Below are 17675 nucleotides of genomic sequence, written 5' to 3'. Positions count from 1 at the left end.
GCATCCCTGGGAACCTTCTGGAAGGGGAGGTTTTGGGGTGTGGGGCTGTAGGGAAGGAGAACAGCCCCATTCCCCCCGTGGGGTATGGGATGCAATGTGAGGTGTGTACTGCTAAGGTCCTGCCACAGCTGCTGGGGAAGGAAGGAAGATGTTCCTGTGGCCCCATGAGAGCTGCAGCTCCCACTCCTCCATCCAGGACCCCCCTGCTCACTGTCCTCCTGCCCTGGGTCCCTAAAGGCCGGGGCAGCCCCTGGGGAGTGGGGCAGGAGCTGCTGAAGCAGCTCGCACAGGGCAACAAGCCCTTTGCCAGTTCGGGGTATGTGCACGACAGCAGCAGGGGCAGACTGGCAGCTCTGGGGAGGGTTTCACGCTGGAATTAATGATTTTTTAATATTTATTTTCCAATTTTCATTTCCGATCTCTTTTTTGGAAGGAAGAGGCTTTTTACGCTTTTTTTGCCCCGTGTTTTTGGTAGAGTTCACAGCAAAGGCACTGGGAAGGAGCTGAGGAGTCTTGTGTACCCCTGCTGTAGCCCCAGTCCCGAATGCTGGGGGAGATGGACACCCCCAGCCCTGCAGCGTCCCCATCCCTGTCCTGCTCCTCAAAGCATCCTTCCCCCCTCTGCAGGTGTGACACCCAAATCGGGGCACTCCCCCATCTTGAAGTGCCCCACGGATTTCCCCCTCATCCTCTGGCACCCCTACGCCCGGCACTATTATTTCTGCGTGATGACAGGCAAGGAGCAGGAGAAGTGGCAGGCGGTTTTCCAGGACTGTGTACGACACTGCAACAATGGTGAGCAACGCTGGCAGGGGAGACACAGGGGCTTTGGGTGGGGATGGCATTGTCCTCCTGCTCTGGAGAGGGTCCTGGGGACCCTGCGGGGTTCGGGTTTGGTTTTAGGGTAAAGGGGGTGATTTGGGTGTCAAGAGGAGGAATTGGCTGGGAGTTGTTGAGCATCATGGAACATCTCATCTTCTCTCTGAGCGAGGGTGGGGAGCGGGAGGGATCCAGGTGGTCAGGGCATCCCTGTGCCTGGCTTTATCCCACTGCCCGTAAGGAATGCGATGCCTGCACGAGGGCAGGCAGCATTTGCAGGAGCCAGCACAGAGCCTGGCTCAAGAGACGCCCTGATGCCTATTTTCCACCCTGAGGTAGAAAATATTTGGTAATTAGTCATCGAAACCCCAAGCCCCACTGTCCGTCTCCCACCCCACCGGCACCGCCTGGCTCTGGCAAGCGAGGGCAGCGGGCAGAGGGGGTGCAGGGGGGGGTGCAGGGCTGCGAGGGGCCAGGGCAGAGGCAGGACCTGCCTCCCACGTCAGCGATACTCTGGCAGGAAAACACGATTTTCCTGCTTGGCTGTGGCCTGTGCGCTCCTGGGCTGAGACCCAGGTCCCAGTGGTGCCTTGGATAGTGAGAAGTTTCCTGGGGAAGGAGGTGCCTGTGCTGAAATCTGCTCAAAATTGTGTCTTTCAGTGGGCAAAGAGCAATGCTGCCTATTTTAAAAGTGCTTCTTTCACTCCTGGGAGCTCTGTGTAGCCCCAATTTTGCCAGAGCTGCTGTTTAGGGAGTTTAGTAATGTTTAGGGAGTTTAGTTGTTTGGGGAGTGGGGTAGCGGGGTTGGTTCTGGAGCTTGAGTTTGGATGGGGGTTTCCATCCTCCCATGTTAGGTTAAATCTTCTGAAAGCTTTGCTCTTTCCCTTCCTTTTGGTGCTCCTCACTGCAGGACACATCCACGTACTGTTGGTGAGCTGGGCGTGTCAGAGCTCATTGGGATGAGTGTCCCTGCAGCCCACCCGGGGCCTGGGCACCTTGGCGAGGGGCTGGGTGCAGCCACCCCTCCAGCCACTGTCCCCCCAGGGGATGCTGCTGCACCCCCCGTGCTTGCTAGCTGAACCCACAAAGGTGGGACACTGTGAGCAAACCCAGCTCCTGATACAAGAGAAACCGATTGTGCCTACTAACAAAAATTCACTTTATTTAGCTTTAATTTCCCCCCTGCCCTGGCTGCTGGGTGCTGCTGTGGGGGAGAGGAGAGATGTGAGCCCCTCCACCACCCCTGCTGCCAGCCAGGGTTGTGCCATTAAATCCTCTCCTCCCAGTGGTCCAGGGAAGGCTCCATGCTGGTGGGTTTCTGCATTTCCACAGCCTGAGTTTCTCTGCGAGATGGTTCTTCCCTCCCGAGTGCCATTTCTGCCCCTCACTGCTCCTGCGAGGTCCGAGATACTGTTTCAAATTCCATGAAAGCTCTTTTGTTGTTGCTGAGCAATTTATATTTTTTTTCCTAAACTAGAGTTTCTGTTTCTGCCTCCGGTTGTGATGAGTGTGGGAATTTTCACCTCCCTTTTTAAGACTGTATTTTTGTAACACCAGCTCTTCTGTATGGACTGGGGATGTGCAACATCATTCCTCATGCAGGAGGTGTCTAGCCTGGTTTCCCTGGAGCCTGGGTGCCCTTGGCTGCTCCGAGAATGTCCTGTAAGGTGGCACATGGGGCTGAAGCAGTGCCTGCCCCACTGACTCTTGCACCTTGTTGTGGGCAGGCTGCCCTGTTCAGCTGTGTTTGGGGCAAAAAACAACTTCAGACTCACATTCCTTCCTCAGCACTGTTCCCCTGATGAGAGGGGATTATCCTGTGCTGTGAGCAGGCTGGACTTTGGAAAAGCCAAGGTGTAGCATTGCTCTCCAGTGTTGGGTACTCCTATCCCACGGTGCACCATCACCTCAGGAGCCTTTCCAGGACCGAGTCCAGGCTTGGGCAGTTGCTTCCCGTCCCTGACAAGGCAAGCTCAGATCAGTGCCTAATGAGCTGGATATTAATGAAGCAAACTCATTAAATTTGCCCTGCGAAGTGGCACAGTGGCTTCCTGCAGCCAGCCCTGTCTGCTTGTCCGTGGGCAGGGCACAGGGCTGGGGACGGGTCCCCGCAGCCTGCTGTCCCCCAGGCTGAGCCAGGGATGAGTGACCCTGGTGGGGCAGATCCAGGTGGCTTCTCAGGGGGCAAATCCTGCCCTGCTCTCTGCATGGTTTGGAGGACGAGGTTTGGCTATAGCAGCTCTGGCAGGGGACTGAAGCCCGTAGCAGGCTGTCCCAACCAGGAGGTGATGCTGAGCTGCAAGGAGCCGTGGATGGAGGAGCACTGGCCCCTGGGAGCTCAGCCCTGCTCTGGCTCCCACTGAGCATTGAGAAAGGGTCAGACTTGACTTTCTGAGTATTTTTCCTGTGTATGTTAAGCTGCCCCTTAGGAAAAGCTGCTTAGGCTTGGAGTTAAATGTAATCATCTTAGAAAAATCTGTGTTCATTGGAAAAGATCCGCTTACCGCCCTGGGCTGTCCCTCCTGGGAAGGGAGAATCACCCCTGGCTGCATCTCCCCAGCACGCCGGCTCGCTGGGCGGTCCAGGGACGTGCCACGAACCTCCGCTGTCATCGCTGTGGGGATGCTCTCTGGGAGCCCCTGAGCAGGGTGGCTCTGCTAGGGGACCCTTCACCATGGGGCCACCCAGGGCTTGGGTCCCATCCTGCTTTCCTCCTGCCAGGGCTCCGGGCATGGGGAGGGGAGTTGGGGTGCTGGGGTGGGTTTCCCTCCCAGGAGCGTTTCTTTCTGGCTGACAGGGACCCCCAAAAGGCAGGGCCCAGAGAGGCTGGGGCGAGGCAGCGACACGCGTGGGACATGTGCCAGTGGGCTCCAAGGCTGTCCTGCCTGTCCACTGTCCCCATCTCCACCTCCCCATGGGACATGGCTGCAGGCTCCCAGCACCCTGCCCCTCATCCTGGGTGCTGCGGGGGGGTGGGGGTGATATCAGAGTCCCCCTTGTGCCGGTGGCAGGGACATCCCAGGGGGCAGCCCCACCAGCTGCAGCATAGCGTGCCTCCTGGGGCTGGCTCGGGGATGGGGCCCTGGCTCATCCCCGACACCACTTCACTGATTCCCTCTCCCTCCCGAGCTGCACTGCTTCCTGCAGTGTTGGGGGTCAGTGAGCCCCCCCTGACTGCTGAACCCCTGCTTCTGCTGTGCCTTCACGGCTCTCTGACCCCCCAGGTCCCCTGCACCCTCAAGAGTCACTGAGCCCCCCGTCCTGCCATGCCCCTGCTCCTGCCTCCCTGCCCTTCGTCCAGCTCTGGAGGGAATCTGGTGTGTCTGGGAGACCGCTGCCCCCCACCCGGGCAGAGACAGCAGCTTGGAGTGGGGTCCCCCAGTCCCAGTGATAGCCCTGAGCTTCTTGTGTGGGTCCGAGTGTGTCGGGGGGTGCAAGGGACCCCCTGTGAAGGTAGGCTGGGGTGCTGCAAGCAGCTGGGCTGCCTCTCGCTCCCTGTGCTGGGCTGCTCACTGGTCTCCTCCCCAGGGATCTCTGAGGACTCCAAAGTGGAGGCTCCAGCCTTCACAGATGCCGTCCGCATGTACCGCCAGTCAAAGGAGCAGTACGGCACCTGGGACATGCTGTGCGGCAACGAAACCCAGGTGAGGAGCTCTCCCCAAGGCTGGGGTGGTGGGCTGTGGGCTGAGCAGGGTCCCCAGAGCCTCCTGCCTTTGCAGGTCCTGAGCAACCTGGTGATGGAGGAGCTGCTCCCCGAGCTGAGGACCGCCATCGGCCCCCGGCTGAAGGGCAAGGCTCAGGAGCGCCAGCGGACCTGGATCCAGGTGTGGGGCTGGGGCTGCTGGGGGGGGGGTCATCATCATCTGCTCCCCCCCTGCCTGCACTAACTCTGCTTTGGGGGCTGCGCTGCTGCCTCCCTTCGCACCGGGCTGGGTGCCTGCCAGCTTTCCTGCCTGCCAGAGCCAGCGCTGCCCCCCGCATCCCCCCCTCTCAAGGCAGCCGTCCTTATTCTCCACTGTGGCTCTTTAAAGCTCCTTGTTGTCCCCCTGCGAGCGGCCCTGCCCATCCCTGCCTGCGCTGCCTGCTCCCTGGGGCAAGGGAAGCAAACAGGAGGAAGCCCAGCCCCGCAGCGAAGCCTGTCCTGGCTATATTTAGCCGAGCCATTTTTAGAGCAGCACAGGCTAAATCCAGCCTGAACCCTTGCAAAAGACTGAAGGCTCTTCAAAACTGCCTGTTAAAACCTTAAAAGCTGATAGATAATTACCACCAGGCTCACAATGTGCCACTGGAGCAGCCTAAAAATGCACAAACGCACTTTTTCAGTAGCTGTGGTCTTAGCTGCAAAGCTGGGAAGCCCAAGGGAGGGGGGGGGGGGGTGCGGGGGGGGCAGCTCTGCCTCCCAGCAGCCCTGAAATCACAGAGTTTGGCTGCAAAGTGAGCACGAAGCCTCAGCAGGAGGCTCCACCTGCTTGGGGTTGGTTCCTGAGACCCCACGGGGCAGGGCATAGCTTTCAAACTGGGCCAGGGGCTCTCCTGGCTGGACCACCAGCATCCCCAGACCTGCAGCATCTCCAGACCTGCCTGGGGCAGGTTGGCTGATGGAGGCAGGGCTTGGCTCTCTGCCCCTCGGGTACCGCTTCAGAGCAGCTTCTGTACTGTGGGAGCTTCATCCCATGCAGCTTGGGGGCACGAGTGAAGGCTCCACAGGTCCTGCAGGCACCTGGTGCTGGAGGCGCTGGTTAGGGGGGCAGCAGGAGGCATGGGGGGCAGCTGACCACGCCATCTCTCTCCTGCCAGATCTCGGATGCTGTCTATAGGATGGTCTATGAGCAGACTAATGCCCAGTACGATGCAGCGATGGCCAAGTGCGAACAGGAGCGGCCCCAGATGGAGAGCACCATCCGCACAGACATGGACCAGATCATCACTTCCAAGGAGCACTTGGCCAGCAAGATCCGAGGTACAGCCCTGTGGGGAGGTGCATGGACATAGATGTATGTGGCTGTGTTTGTGACCAGCTCCTGGTGTGGCATTACCACTATGTCACCAAGATGTGGCTGTTCCTGGGGTGCAGTGTGGCTCCTGCCAGCACAGCCCAGCACCCCTGGGGAGATGCCAGTAGCCACAGTTGCCAGGGTGCACATCCTCATTGGCATTGTCCCCAGAGGTGGGGGGCAAGGTGGACGGTGACCCCCTCAAGCAAGGCAGTGGGGCAGGAATGGGTCCAATACAGACTGAGAGCCCTCTGCAAAAAAAACTTGCATTGTCCTGCAAGTCTGGGAGCCATCTTCTGGAGAGGCTTGGGGAGGGGGACAGGTCCCCCACCTAGGGTGGGTTCAGGACCTCATTGGAAGAGCTGGAAGGGCAGAGGAGGAGCATCACCATGCTTATCCCGGCTTTCTGCCCAGCATTCGTCCTTCCCAAAGCGGAGGTCTGTGTCCGTAACCATGTCCAGCCCTACATCTCCTCCATCCTGGAAGCCCTGATGACCCCCACGAGCCAGGGCTTTGCTGAGGTGCGGGAGGTCTTCTTCAAGGAGGTGACAGACATGAACATGAACATCGTCAACGAAGGTGGTCTGGAGAAACTGGTGGAGGTGAGACCTGGTGATGCTCCTTGCTGGCTGGTGGGCTTGGGGGTGGTGGGGCCAGTCCTGCTGCCATCCTCAGTGTGGACAGCACTGGGGAATGCCAGGCTGAGAAAACACATGGGGATGAATCCTGTGTGGGGTGGCATGTCCCAACCCCGAGTATGCGGGGAGGCTGTCCTGCCCTGCTGAGCTTGGTTTTACCCCCAGTACATGGAGAAGCTTTCCCACCTGGCTTTCCACCCAGTCAAGATGCAGTCGTGCTATGAGAAGATGGACCAGCTGAAACTGGAGGGCCTTCAGCAGCGATTCGATGTCTCCAGCACGTCCGTCTTCAAGCAGAGGGCCCAGATCCACATGAGACAGGTGGGACAGGGACCAGGGTCCTCCTGTGTCCCCCTGGCTGAGCAGAGTGCTGGAGATGGGAGGCAGGGTGGGGAGCCCAGGCTGTGCCGCACTGGCAGGGATTTGGCTGGGATGTCTGTCCTGTCTCGGGGACCTTCATGTCCTTAGCACCCACCTAAGGACGTGTGATGGATCTGGCCCTTTGGGCTGGAGCCCAGGCAGGGTGGAACCCCATGGGTGGGCAGCAGCGTGGGGCACCCTTCCAACTCGGCACCCAGGCTTGGGCATCACGGCACAGCTGCCCCTTTGCCGCTGAGCCCACTGGCACCAGCAGGGCCAGTAGCCCAGTCCTGGGGGTCTGATCCAGCCAAACCTGGAGCGGGGTGTAGAAGGGAGGGTGCAAACCAGCTTTGGGCACCCTCCTCCCCCAGCACCCTTGGTCCCCAGGGTAGAGTCAGTGGATGTCGTGCTGGGATGCCAGGAACATTACCAGTGTGAAGGCTCATCTTGGTGTGGCAGTGCCCCAAAAAAGCACCCTGCTCACCCCCATGGTTGGTCCCTTTGGATTGCCCCCCTCCCCCCCACCCCCCCCCCAGTACTGACTGTCTGCCTCTGCTCACAGCAAATGGATGACGCCGTGTTCACATTTGAGACCCTGCTCCACCAGGAGCTGGGGAAGCTGCAGGGCAAAGACGACTTGTGCAAGTCCATCCAGCGCATCCTCGAGAGAGTGCTCAAGGTGAGGGGTGGCGGGTCAGGGCCTTTGGTGGCTTCGTTCCCAGGGCCAGCAGCCTGCGGGAGAGGCCAGGAGTGACCTTGCCAATTTTAACAAAAGTCTTCAGGGAAAATATTTCTTTATATTGAGATTTTTTGTGCATTTTGATGGGATGTGGGGCAGGTGAGCTTGAAATCACCTGGAGGAACTAGGTCCCTCTTTAACACATGCATCACTGTAAAAGCCACCCGGGTTCAGGCTGGCCCAAAAACCTTTTCTGCAGATCATGATGGAGGAACTGGCTCCTACCGGGGTTCAGGCACCCCCAGAACCGGCTGGAGGGAAGGATGTGAGGGGCAGAGGAACTTGCTCATGCCCATGGAAATTGGATGGGGGGGGGGGCAAATGGGGGAGCTGCCAGCCCGCAGCCCTCACTGAGCAGTACCTCTCACTCACCCCGCAGAAATATGACTACGACAGCAGCACTGTGCGGAAGAAGTTCTTCAGGGAGGCCCTGCTACAGATCACCATCCCCTTCCTGCTGAAGAAGCTGGCACCGACCTGCAAGGGGGTAAGAGGGTGCAGTTTGGGGTCGGAGGGAAGGACCACTCTCCCCCACGGAGGGGCTGGAGCATCCCTCCCTCCCATTGCCCCCCAGCTGAGCAGGCTCTCCCCTGCGGCAGGAATTAGCCAAGTTTCAGGAGCTGATCTTCGAGGACTTTGCCAGCTTCATCCTGGTGGAGAACACTTATGAGGAGGTTGTGCTACAGTCAGTGATGAAAGACATCATGCAAGGTAGGGTCCCGCAGCACCAGGGAGCCTGGACCCACTCAGCTCTTTGCCTCGGGGGGCTCCAGCACCCTGGGGTGGGTGTTTGGTCCTGGATGGAGTCAGTGTGAGCCAAACCTGAGCTCAGCAGCACCTGGAGGGACCGTGATGGATGCTGGGGACCATAGGAGGAAGGGTGCACCCATGCAGGGTGCTGGGAAACATAGGAGGAGGGATGACTCTGAGGAGGGTGCCGGGGGCTGTACCAGGAGCAGCTTTCCCAGCTGAGCAGTAGGTGAGATGCTGAACCCTCTGTCCAGCTCCAGACACCCAAGGGGCTGGCGGGGAGAGGTGCCCAAGCGTGGTGGGCACTGCCCTGTGCCCACAGCCCGTCTGACATCTCTCTCGGTCCCCCAGCTGTGAAGGAGGCAGCCGTGCAGCGGAAGCACAACCTGTACCGAGACAGCATGGTCATGCACAACAGCGATCCCAACCTGCACCTCCTGGGTGAGAGCATCCCCATCGACTGGGGCGAGGAGTACAGCGGGCAGCCGGAGCCTGAGCCGGCGGCCGACAAGCGCCGCAGAGCCAAGCAAGTGGTGTCAGTGATCCAAGACGACGAGGGGGGGCTGCCCTACACGGTGCGTGCTGAGGCGCTGCTGCAGCCCGGCTCCCCAGAGCCAGAGGAGCCGGACTCTGGAGCGCAGCCGAGCTCCCCCGATGGGGTGCAGGAGATCCGGAAGGCGCTGGCGAAGGAGAGCCTTGGGGACAGCGTCAAGGCGGAGGAGGAGCAGCTGACGAACGGTACCAACACCACACAGGAGAGCAGTGCCACCGAGGAGGTGGTGGTGGTGGCGGTAGGGTCTGTCACAGGTGACGTCCTCCCACAAGATCCAGCCAGTGAGGGGGACGGGGTGCACTGCGCCACACCGGCATCGCCTGTGCCTGGAGCTGAAGTCCCATCGGGGGCTGGGGTGCAACATGCTGCTCCAACATCACCTGTCCCTGGAGCCGAGGTCCCATCAGGAGCTGTGGTGCAACATGACGCACCAGCACCACCCATGCTGGCATCACCCATGCCCGGAGCCGATGTCCCGTTAGGGGCCAGTGTGCAACACACCGCACCAGCACCACCCAAACCCAGGGCAGCCGATGGCCCAGCAGAGGCCAAGGTGCCCCATGCCACACCAGCATCGCCCGTGCCCACAGCTGAGACCCCATCGCCATCCGCCGGGACCGCTTGCCACCAGCCCAGTGACAAGGAGACGGGTGAGGAGGTGACCCCCCCGGTTGGCAAGTGCAGAGCCCCGCAGCCCATGGGCACAACAGAGAGTGGTGAGGGGGTGCAGACTGAGTTCTAGCCCCATGGACTGGCCCCAGTGATGCTGGGGGTTGGGGTAGGGGGAATAGGACCTGTTGCGCTGCTGGGGACAGAAAGCAGCACAGCGGGAGAGGGAGGGGATGGGGAACACTGAGACCTTATTGCCTAGCCTGGAGGGGGTCCTCGCTGCTGCGTGGGTCTGGCCACAGCCAAGTGGTCCTACTGGGTCGGACCGGGGGGCCCCTGCCCTGGCACAGGGCACCCCCTGGACTCTGCTCTGTCCTTCTGCCTTATTTTCTTCTTTTCTACTGAAGAGATGCTTTATCTGCCTCCTCCCACCCCCGCCCCCGCCCCAGCACAAGTGCCTGTGGCTGCCAGGGGGGAGCTGGCACTAACCCCACCGTGGATGGGTGAGGGTCAGCCCCTGCCCCAACCCGGGGGTTTCCTGGAAGCCTGCCCACTGCCATCCTACCCAGCCAGCTCCAGCAGTGCCTGTGGGAGAGGGGACTGCAGGGGATGATGGAAAATGTGATAGCAGCCAGGGCAGGGCAGGGATGGGTGCTGGCACTGCTGCTGGTGAGGCGAGAGCTGGGGCTGGCAGCGCCCAGGCTGAGCTCACAGCACCCAGCGCCCACCCCCTGACTACCCTCACCGCAGGGTCTTCAAGCAGCTATTTAAGTTCAGAGGAAAATGTTAGAGGGGAAGGCGGCATTCACGCAGTGCCTCCAGGGGCTGCCTCCGGGCTGAGGCTTGCCACGCAGCGGAGGGACCCCAGCTCTCGCCCACTGGTGCTCCCCAGCACCGTGCACGGATGATTTCTCTGGCTCTCAGGCTCTGCAGGTTTTGGCACCTGCACCGATGGTGAAGCAAAGAGCTGGTGCCTTAGCAGGGGCTTGCTGCCCCCCCCCCAGCAGCCCTGCCCACCGTGGGGAGGGGGACGGGACTGGCACAGCCCCCATGCAGAGATGCTAAAAGCCCCGGAGCTGGTGGGAGTTGGCAGGACTCGTGAGCGTGAGACACGTGTGCACGTGCACGGAGCAGGGACCAGCACCCCAACACTCGCCTGTATTTTAGGTGCCGCTGTTTCTGCCTCTGAAGGGGGGTGCCCGGCTGAACCCGCTCGGGAAGGACACCCCCCAGAGTGCCTTGCTTTGGGAACTTAAAACCTGTCTCTTCCAGGATATTTTATTAAGAAAGTTATACAAATGTTTAAAAATATGCTTATAATAATTAATAAAACGGAAAAGCTTTATTTAAAGCCAGAGGAGACTGTTCTTATTCCCCCGCCCCCGGGGGCTGGGCTGGAGGGGTAGGGCTGGGGATCCCTACTCCCACTAAGACTGGGGGGGTGCCCCATCCTGAGACCACCCAGCAGCAATATGAGCCAGGAGCTGAACAACTGAGATGACTTTTATTAAAAGGGGTGTCCCGAGAAAGCAGCAAGAGGCACCCGCAGCAGCAGCTTCCCCTCAGCACGGCCCCACGCATGGCCTGGGGGCTGCTCTGACCCCATCCCTGAAGCCCTGGGCAGGAGTAGGGGGCAATGGGGGCGGGGAAGGTCAACAGGACCCCCCCTTGTCCCCAGAAGGCACTGTGTGAATTGGGGCTTGGTGCAGGGAAGTTCTGAGCAGGAGGGCAGGGATGCCTGTCCCCAGCATGTCCCCTTCCCCAGCAGGTCACTGGGCCATTCTTGTTCCAGCCAGGATGACCCCCCTGAAGTGTTGGGGGGAGGAAATGCCCAGCACCCCCCTGCCGTCATCACCCGGCCAAAGCTCCCTGAGAGCCGGGGGGCAGCCACCAGCCGAGGACGGTGGCAGTGTGGCAGAGTGCTGGCCATGGGACTCCCCAGCACCTCCCCATCCGAATCAGGCCAGCACTGAGGGTCCCTGCAGCAAATCCTTGGTGTGCTGTGTCCCGCACAGGACAGAGACAAGGACAGACCCAGCAGAAGTGACAGCAGCTATTCCAGACAAAGTAGCAGGAGGCATGGAGCACATCGCCCACCATCCCAGGGGGGGTGCCTACCCCCGACCGAGCAGGGGGTACACCAGGAAATAGCCCAGTGTGGAGCCCGCAATGGCCCCCAGAAAGATCCAGGTGTTGTAGGACATGACGGCCAGCATCACCATGTAGCCCAGCACCACCTGCACCACGTGGAACAGCGTCTGGCCGACGTGGTACTGAAACCACCTGTGGAAGATGGGAAACCCCATCAACGAGGGGCCAGGGCAGCTGGCACCCCTGCCTCGCCAGCAGTCCACAGCGGGCAGAGATGGGTTTGGGGAGAAGGGAGAGGGATGGGGGCTACAACCAGCAGTGCAGGGGGAAATCCCACGCCAACAGCACCGGGAGGGTATTACTAAGAGGTTGGCAGGAAGAAGAGCCTCGGGAATGGTCTGGGATGAAACAGAAAACCCCAGGGCTTGGCTCCAATGGCTTGTGCTGGGAAGGAAAGACCTGGGCCAGCTTTGCTGGGGTGCCTGAGCTGCTGCTGGTTCCCAGCCCTGAAGCACAAGGACCCTCCTGCACCCACAGTGGCTCCTGGGGGAATGCGAGCATTTAAGACAGTTGAAGAACACCCTGGACATCTCCCCCAGTACCTGGAGGGGCCGGGATGCCCCCAGGGCCACCTCCCGAGGCTGTACACCTGCCTCTTTCCTGCAAGCCTGTTAATCCCCGTCTGCCCCTTCACAGCCTTGCTCCTCTCCTGCGCTAGCCCAGGGGTCCTACATCCATCCCTGAGCCCCAGCCCCAGGCGACCCCACTAGCCAGGTGCATGGGGGTCCCCACAGTACCTGCCCTGTGTGAGGCCAGTGTCCTCCTCCTCCTCCGGCTCCACCAGTGCCTCTCGGCTGAGGCTGTGGGGCAGAGCCAGCAGCGCCCGCCGCAGCAGCACGGCCTTACCCATCTTGACGGCTTCGTAAAGCATCGACAGCAGCAGGATCACCAGCACTGAGAGTGCCATCCCTGCATGAGAAACACCCTGCTGCTGCGTGCTGGTGGGAGAGGGGGTGTGGGGGCAAGGAGGGGGACAGCAGGTCCTGGCACAGAGGGCTTGGGCACATCCATAGGATAAAGTGGAAGGAACGAAGGGCTCCTGGGATTGGGGTTGGGCCGCAGTGACAGGCAGCAGGTTTGGGATGTGCTGGGAAACGACGTATTTAGCCCAATCCCCCCTCCATATTCCTAGGGAGTATTTTTTGGAAGGGGTTGCTCTGAAAAAAATCAGCATCTTTGCATCTACTCCATAAAAATGAGAAGGTTGAAGTATGATGCTGGGACAATAATTTAAAAAACCCCAACAGCATAAAAGAAAACAGGAAGCTGAGTCACCACCGAGTGACCAGGAAGACGGGGGTTGGCAAGCCTGGGAGGGGGATGCTTCCCTGAGCAGCTTGGGAGGATCACCCCCTGCCCAGGGCATTACAGGGGCACGGCACTGTTCATCACGGTAGGAAAGGGTCAGCCAAAAACAGACAGTGCCCGCCGAGCTCTGGGGCAAGTGGAGCCCACCAGAGCTCTGCCCCGACCCCTCCAAGCAGTAGGTGCCCCCACACTAATGCTGCGTGGGGGCCCTGCTCCCCCTACTCCCAGCCCATTGCTAACACTGCTCCGGCTGGGAATGCAAAGCCACGGCTTGGTTCTCTGCCCCACATCCCTTTCCCTGGGTGGAAAACACAGCCGAACAGATGGGTGTCCTGGGGCTGGCAGCCTACCTGTGGGGGTGTGGACACTCCAGAAGTCAAACAGCAGCACTGCTGTGTCCGAGAAGTAGAAGGACATCTGGAAGAGAGGTCAAGCAGTGATGGGGCAGACAGGGGCTGGGGTGCCCACACCTTCAGTGGGTCCATGCACCCACCACTCCGAAGGGCTGAGCCCCAGTGCTGATGCTCAGCCGGGGTTTTACCAAATGGTGCAATTTCCCACCCCCAAATTCCTGAAACTGGAAGAGGAACTTGCACTGAAAATCAATCACGCAGACCACCCTCTAGCAGGACAGTTTTCACCTCTAGCAGCAGTTCCCGCGCCTGTGTCTGGGATGGTGAGAAAAAGAGTTTATCCCTGTGAGAGAGAGACGATCCCAGGGCTTCATTAGCCCAGATTTGAGAAGGGAAGGTCTGTGGGAGACAGACAGAAGCTAGTGGACATCATCTGCAGCCTGAAGCAGTGGTGGCCAGAGCCCAGCCACCCTCTGCTCTCCTCTGCCTCCCGTGGCTCCTCTTGTATCGCTGGGACCGGCCAAAGCACCCACAGCCACAGGCCTGATGATGGGCGCCAGGGCAGCTGGTCCAGGGCTGCCTCCCTGGCACAGGAGCATCGGTCCAAGCACTGGGGCTGCCGGGACCTACAAAGGCATCAACCCCCTCTTTATCACACTCAAACACGAAGAACAAGTACTGCTCTTGCGTAACGAATCCACCTACAGTGCTGATACCACAGCTGCCAAGTCTTGCTCCACCAAAAAGTGGAATTTTGTTGGGTTATTTTCTGCCTCCCTTCAGCGCTTCCCTCTAGCTAGTGCTCCTGGGGCTTGTGCTCTCTCCTCTGCTGCACCGACCCGGCTTTGGCCGCCCGCACCCACCGTTACTGGCACCAGCAGATGTGGCTGACGGGACCGGCCTCGGCCAGAAATACCATCCCATAACCGGGTGTCCACACCGCAGACAGGCTCTAATTACACCCTTCGGCCGCTTGTTACCCAAAGCACATTAGCATGTATAATTGGCTCATGCTTTTAAGCTTCCTTTGGCAACAGATTAATGATAATTAGCCTTTAAATAAAGCTAATTCTCCTTTGCAGGCTTCACCCATAAGTCTGTAGTGTCTTGTAAGGAAAAAGTAACTATCTTAAGGACAGGCGAAGAAAAGTGACCAGCAGAAGATCCCCTCACCGCACCAGGTCTCCCAGCCTGGGGTGAAGCCATGTGTCTTCAGGCACCCAGCGTGGCTGTGAGACCAAAACGATGCCTCTTGGGCCAATGACCCCTCGCTCCTCTCCTATAGCCACGCTAGAGCATGATCTCCCCAGACACAGCATCTTGCTGGGTGAGATGCAAACCTCAAAAGGATGAACCCTAAAAATCTCTGCGCCCTTTGCAAGAGAGGAATTGTGCTGGCGGGGCGATGGGGCAGGCCCAGGGATATGGCTTGGAGGGATGCGGTCCTGTCCTCACGCCCCTGCCCACACGGCAGTGATTCAGCAGGCGCTGGGGTAAGGCTGCGCCCTGCTCCTCCTCTGCACCTTGCTGGTGCTCACACACGCAAATCAAGCTGCTGAAAGATATCCTGCACTGCCTCCTCCCATGCACGCAACACCTATGTGTCACCACTTAATTCACTGCAGTTCTGGGGTTAACCTTCACCATTAAGTGAAAAAATCAGTGGTGTACATGTGAAGCAGTGTTGGGCTGCCTGGCACATCCCAACCTGCTGCTCCAGTCTGACTGGGACACCTGGCCCCGAACGGCGGGATGAGCTGCCTCCCTGCAGCGCACCGACCCCTGGGATGCAAAACAGCACGGCTGTTCCAGCCAGCCCCAGCTGCAGCCCCCACTGGGGACACAGTGGCCTGGGGAGATGTCCCCACACCAGGGTGCTCCCTGGAGCCAGTGGGAGCCACCCCTTGAGCCTCACTGGGATGCTGCTACAGGAGGCTGGTGCCAGCAAACCGGGAGGACCCAGGAGCCTTTAAGCATCGCACCTCACACCTGAGCTTAAAGCACAAACCTGTGCCACGGCGATGGATTAAGGCTGCTGCCACGACGTGAGCTCGAGGGGCTGGTGTCAGCTGGCACCCGCGACAGCCCCGCCACGGGGATGGACGAGAGAGTGACGGCAGAGAGCGGGTGACAGGGGGAGCGGGGGTGACAGGAGTGGGGGACGGGAGTGGGAGACAGTAGGGAGTGGGTGATAGGGGAGAGCTGGCGGTGGGGGAGCGTGGGTGATGGGGGAGTGGGTGACGGGTGATAAGGGGTGACGGGTGATAAGGGGCAGCGGGTGACAGGGCAGCGGGTGACAGGGAGCCTTCGGGTAGGGGACGCGCAGCCCCGGGGTGCCAGGCGCAGGCTGCCCACCCGCCGCACGCCTCACCGGGGCCGCGGTTTGGGGATCGCTGCCCGGCCCCGGCTGAGCGGGGGGCGCGGGGGGGCGCAGCGGCTACGCAGGGACGTGCGTGGTCTCCGCGCCGACCTACGGGTCCCGCACCGGTGAGCCTGCGGGGCCCCCCCGGGACGCACACCCGGCCCGGCCGCCCCCCGGCCCGGCTCACCTGCATGGCGGCGGTGCGCGGCCCCGTCGCTGCCCGCCCCGTCGCAGCCCGGCTCGGCTCGGCCCGGCCCAGCCCGTCGCGGGCGCTGACACGAGCAGCGGGGCTCGCTGGGAGTTGTAGTGCGGAGGGGGGCGGGGCACGCGCCGGGCGGGGCGGCCGCGGGCAGCGGGGAGGGGGCTCAGCATCCCTGCGGGGGGAGGGGGCTCAGCATCCCCGGGCAGCGGGGAGGGGGCTCAGCATCCCTGCGGGGGGAGGGGGCTCAGCGTCCCCGGGCAGCGGGGAGGGGGCTCAGCATCCCTGCGGAGGGAGGGGGCTCAGCATCTCCGGGCAGCGGGGAGGGGGCTGGTCCCGTTTCCCACCCCATCCCCGTTCCCAGCAGTAGCAAAAAGCCCCTCGAAGCATTCACGAGTGTTTCTGCCGCTTTCCCCACGGAATCACAGGGCGCTTGCAACCCCAGCCGCCCCGCAGCTGCAGAAGACGAGAAGTCTTCCCCCCACCATCAAGGCTTTCCCGGAAAGGGGCAGGATTTCCGAAGGGGAACTTGGCTTCCCAGCTGGGGCCGCAGCAAGAGCACGCAGGCGCTCTCTCCTTGCTGGCCCTCCCTGCCCATCTCCATTTCCCGGGGGGCAGGAGCTGGAGCTGCCCCTGCCTCAGTTTCCCCAAGTGCTGATGCCCACAGAGGCACCCAGTGCCTGCCAGGGGATATACGTGTAAGTCCCTGCTTGGGAAGGGGATAGGGGGCCGCAGGCAAAACACCACTGTTAGTAGCCAGTGTATTTTTCCTTGTCACTAGAGAGGTGGAATTGAAGTTATTCACGGTGTGTTGGCTACTTGAATTAAGAAAAAATACTGGATAAACCCACCAATGCGCTACTTCTCTTTAAAATCTTTCCTCAAGTTTCCATCAAAAATGGACACCCGATTTTTTTGGCAGCTGAAGCTCCTCTGGGTGGTGGCCAGCATGGCTGGCGGGTGAGGTGAAGACTGTGCCTGCCGCTTTCCTCCTTTGCAAAAACACAGCGGAGAACGCTGCTAAAAAGAGTAATTTGTGCAAAGAAAAAGCAAAACCAAACAAAAAAAAAAACCCACCCCAGAAAACAAAAAACATTCTGCCCTGAAAAAAATGTTGGTTTGCTGTCACTTGAGAGTCTGCTCTGCTTATGTCCCCTGGATCCAACATGTGCCTTGAGTTGGGATTTAATTTTCCCTTTGCAATCTGCTGCATAGGGTGTCTCTCCTCAGCACCCAGCACCCACGGGTGCTGCCCGAGCCCCTGCCTGCCCCCTGCTCCCCAGCCAGCCCCCTGCTCCCCAGCCAGCCCGGCCACGAGCAGCTCCGCTTCCCCTTTCACCTCCCTGCCAGGAAGGGAGGTGGCTGCATGGCAGGGACCACCGGGGTGACAATGCACCCGCATGTCCCCATGGTGGGCTGCAGGTGAGGGCATGTCGCCGGGGGGTTCCCACAGGGTGGTGGCAGCTGCAGGGGGAGGAAAGGCCGGTGGGTCCAGGACTGGCATCATGCCCTTGCAGGGCAGAGCTGGGAGCGGTTTTACAGAGGGGTACCCCACATGACAAGCAGTGTATTGCAGCAAACAGAAATGAAATGCCAGAGTGGAAAAACCCTTTTCAAGGCACTCGGTCACTGCCCCCTGTCCCCCTTGGCGAGTACGGCTGGTGATGCACCCGGGCACAGTGGGGATGGCTACTGCAACCCACAAAAAGATGCTACACCAGGGACTGAGCTAGCAAAGAGCGGTACAGCTTGCACACACAATTCAGCATTGCTTAAGCTGCTCCCTAAGTACTGTGCCCCCCCAAAAAGCTTCACCTGCTGCTCTCCTTGACCCCCAGGG

General features: G+C 60.4%; 2 protein-coding genes across 2 annotated transcripts in view; one reads left to right on the top strand and one right to left on the bottom strand.

Moving 5' to 3' along the window:
- Window positions 1-10817, top strand: part of NIBAN2 (niban apoptosis regulator 2) — a 31335-nt gene extending 20518 nt beyond the window's left edge. The window contains exons 5-14 of the mRNA XM_055720840.1: window positions 628-795; window positions 4348-4463; window positions 4539-4643; window positions 5617-5779; window positions 6228-6415; window positions 6617-6772; window positions 7374-7490; window positions 7930-8037; window positions 8150-8261; window positions 8652-10817. Coding sequence (XP_055576815.1) covers window positions 628-795; window positions 4348-4463; window positions 4539-4643; window positions 5617-5779; window positions 6228-6415; window positions 6617-6772; window positions 7374-7490; window positions 7930-8037; window positions 8150-8261; window positions 8652-9595 — 2177 coding nt within the window. The 3' untranslated portion in view covers window positions 9596-10817. The remainder of the gene's footprint in view (window positions 1-627; window positions 796-4347; window positions 4464-4538; window positions 4644-5616; window positions 5780-6227; window positions 6416-6616; window positions 6773-7373; window positions 7491-7929; window positions 8038-8149; window positions 8262-8651) is intronic.
- Window positions 10818-10947: 130 nt separating this feature from the next.
- SLC31A2 (solute carrier family 31 member 2) lies at window positions 10948-15953 on the bottom strand. The gene is made up of 4 exons (XM_055720841.1): window positions 15824-15953; window positions 13272-13338; window positions 12351-12522; window positions 10948-11745 (listed from the first exon to the last, which is right to left on the bottom strand). The coding sequence occupies exons 1-4, from the start codon at window positions 15827-15829 to the stop codon at window positions 11577-11579; spliced, it is 414 nt and encodes a 137-aa protein (XP_055576816.1). The 5' UTR covers window positions 15830-15953; the 3' UTR covers window positions 10948-11576.
- Window positions 15954-17675: the final 1722 nt, after the last annotated feature.

This window comes from Falco cherrug, chromosome 9 (genome assembly GCF_023634085.1).
Source record: "Falco cherrug isolate bFalChe1 chromosome 9, bFalChe1.pri, whole genome shotgun sequence".
Lineage (NCBI taxonomy): Eukaryota > Metazoa > Chordata > Aves > Falconiformes > Falconidae > Falco > Falco cherrug.
Note: the sequence above shows the minus strand (reverse complement) of the source record. Positions and strands in the feature narration are given on the sequence as shown.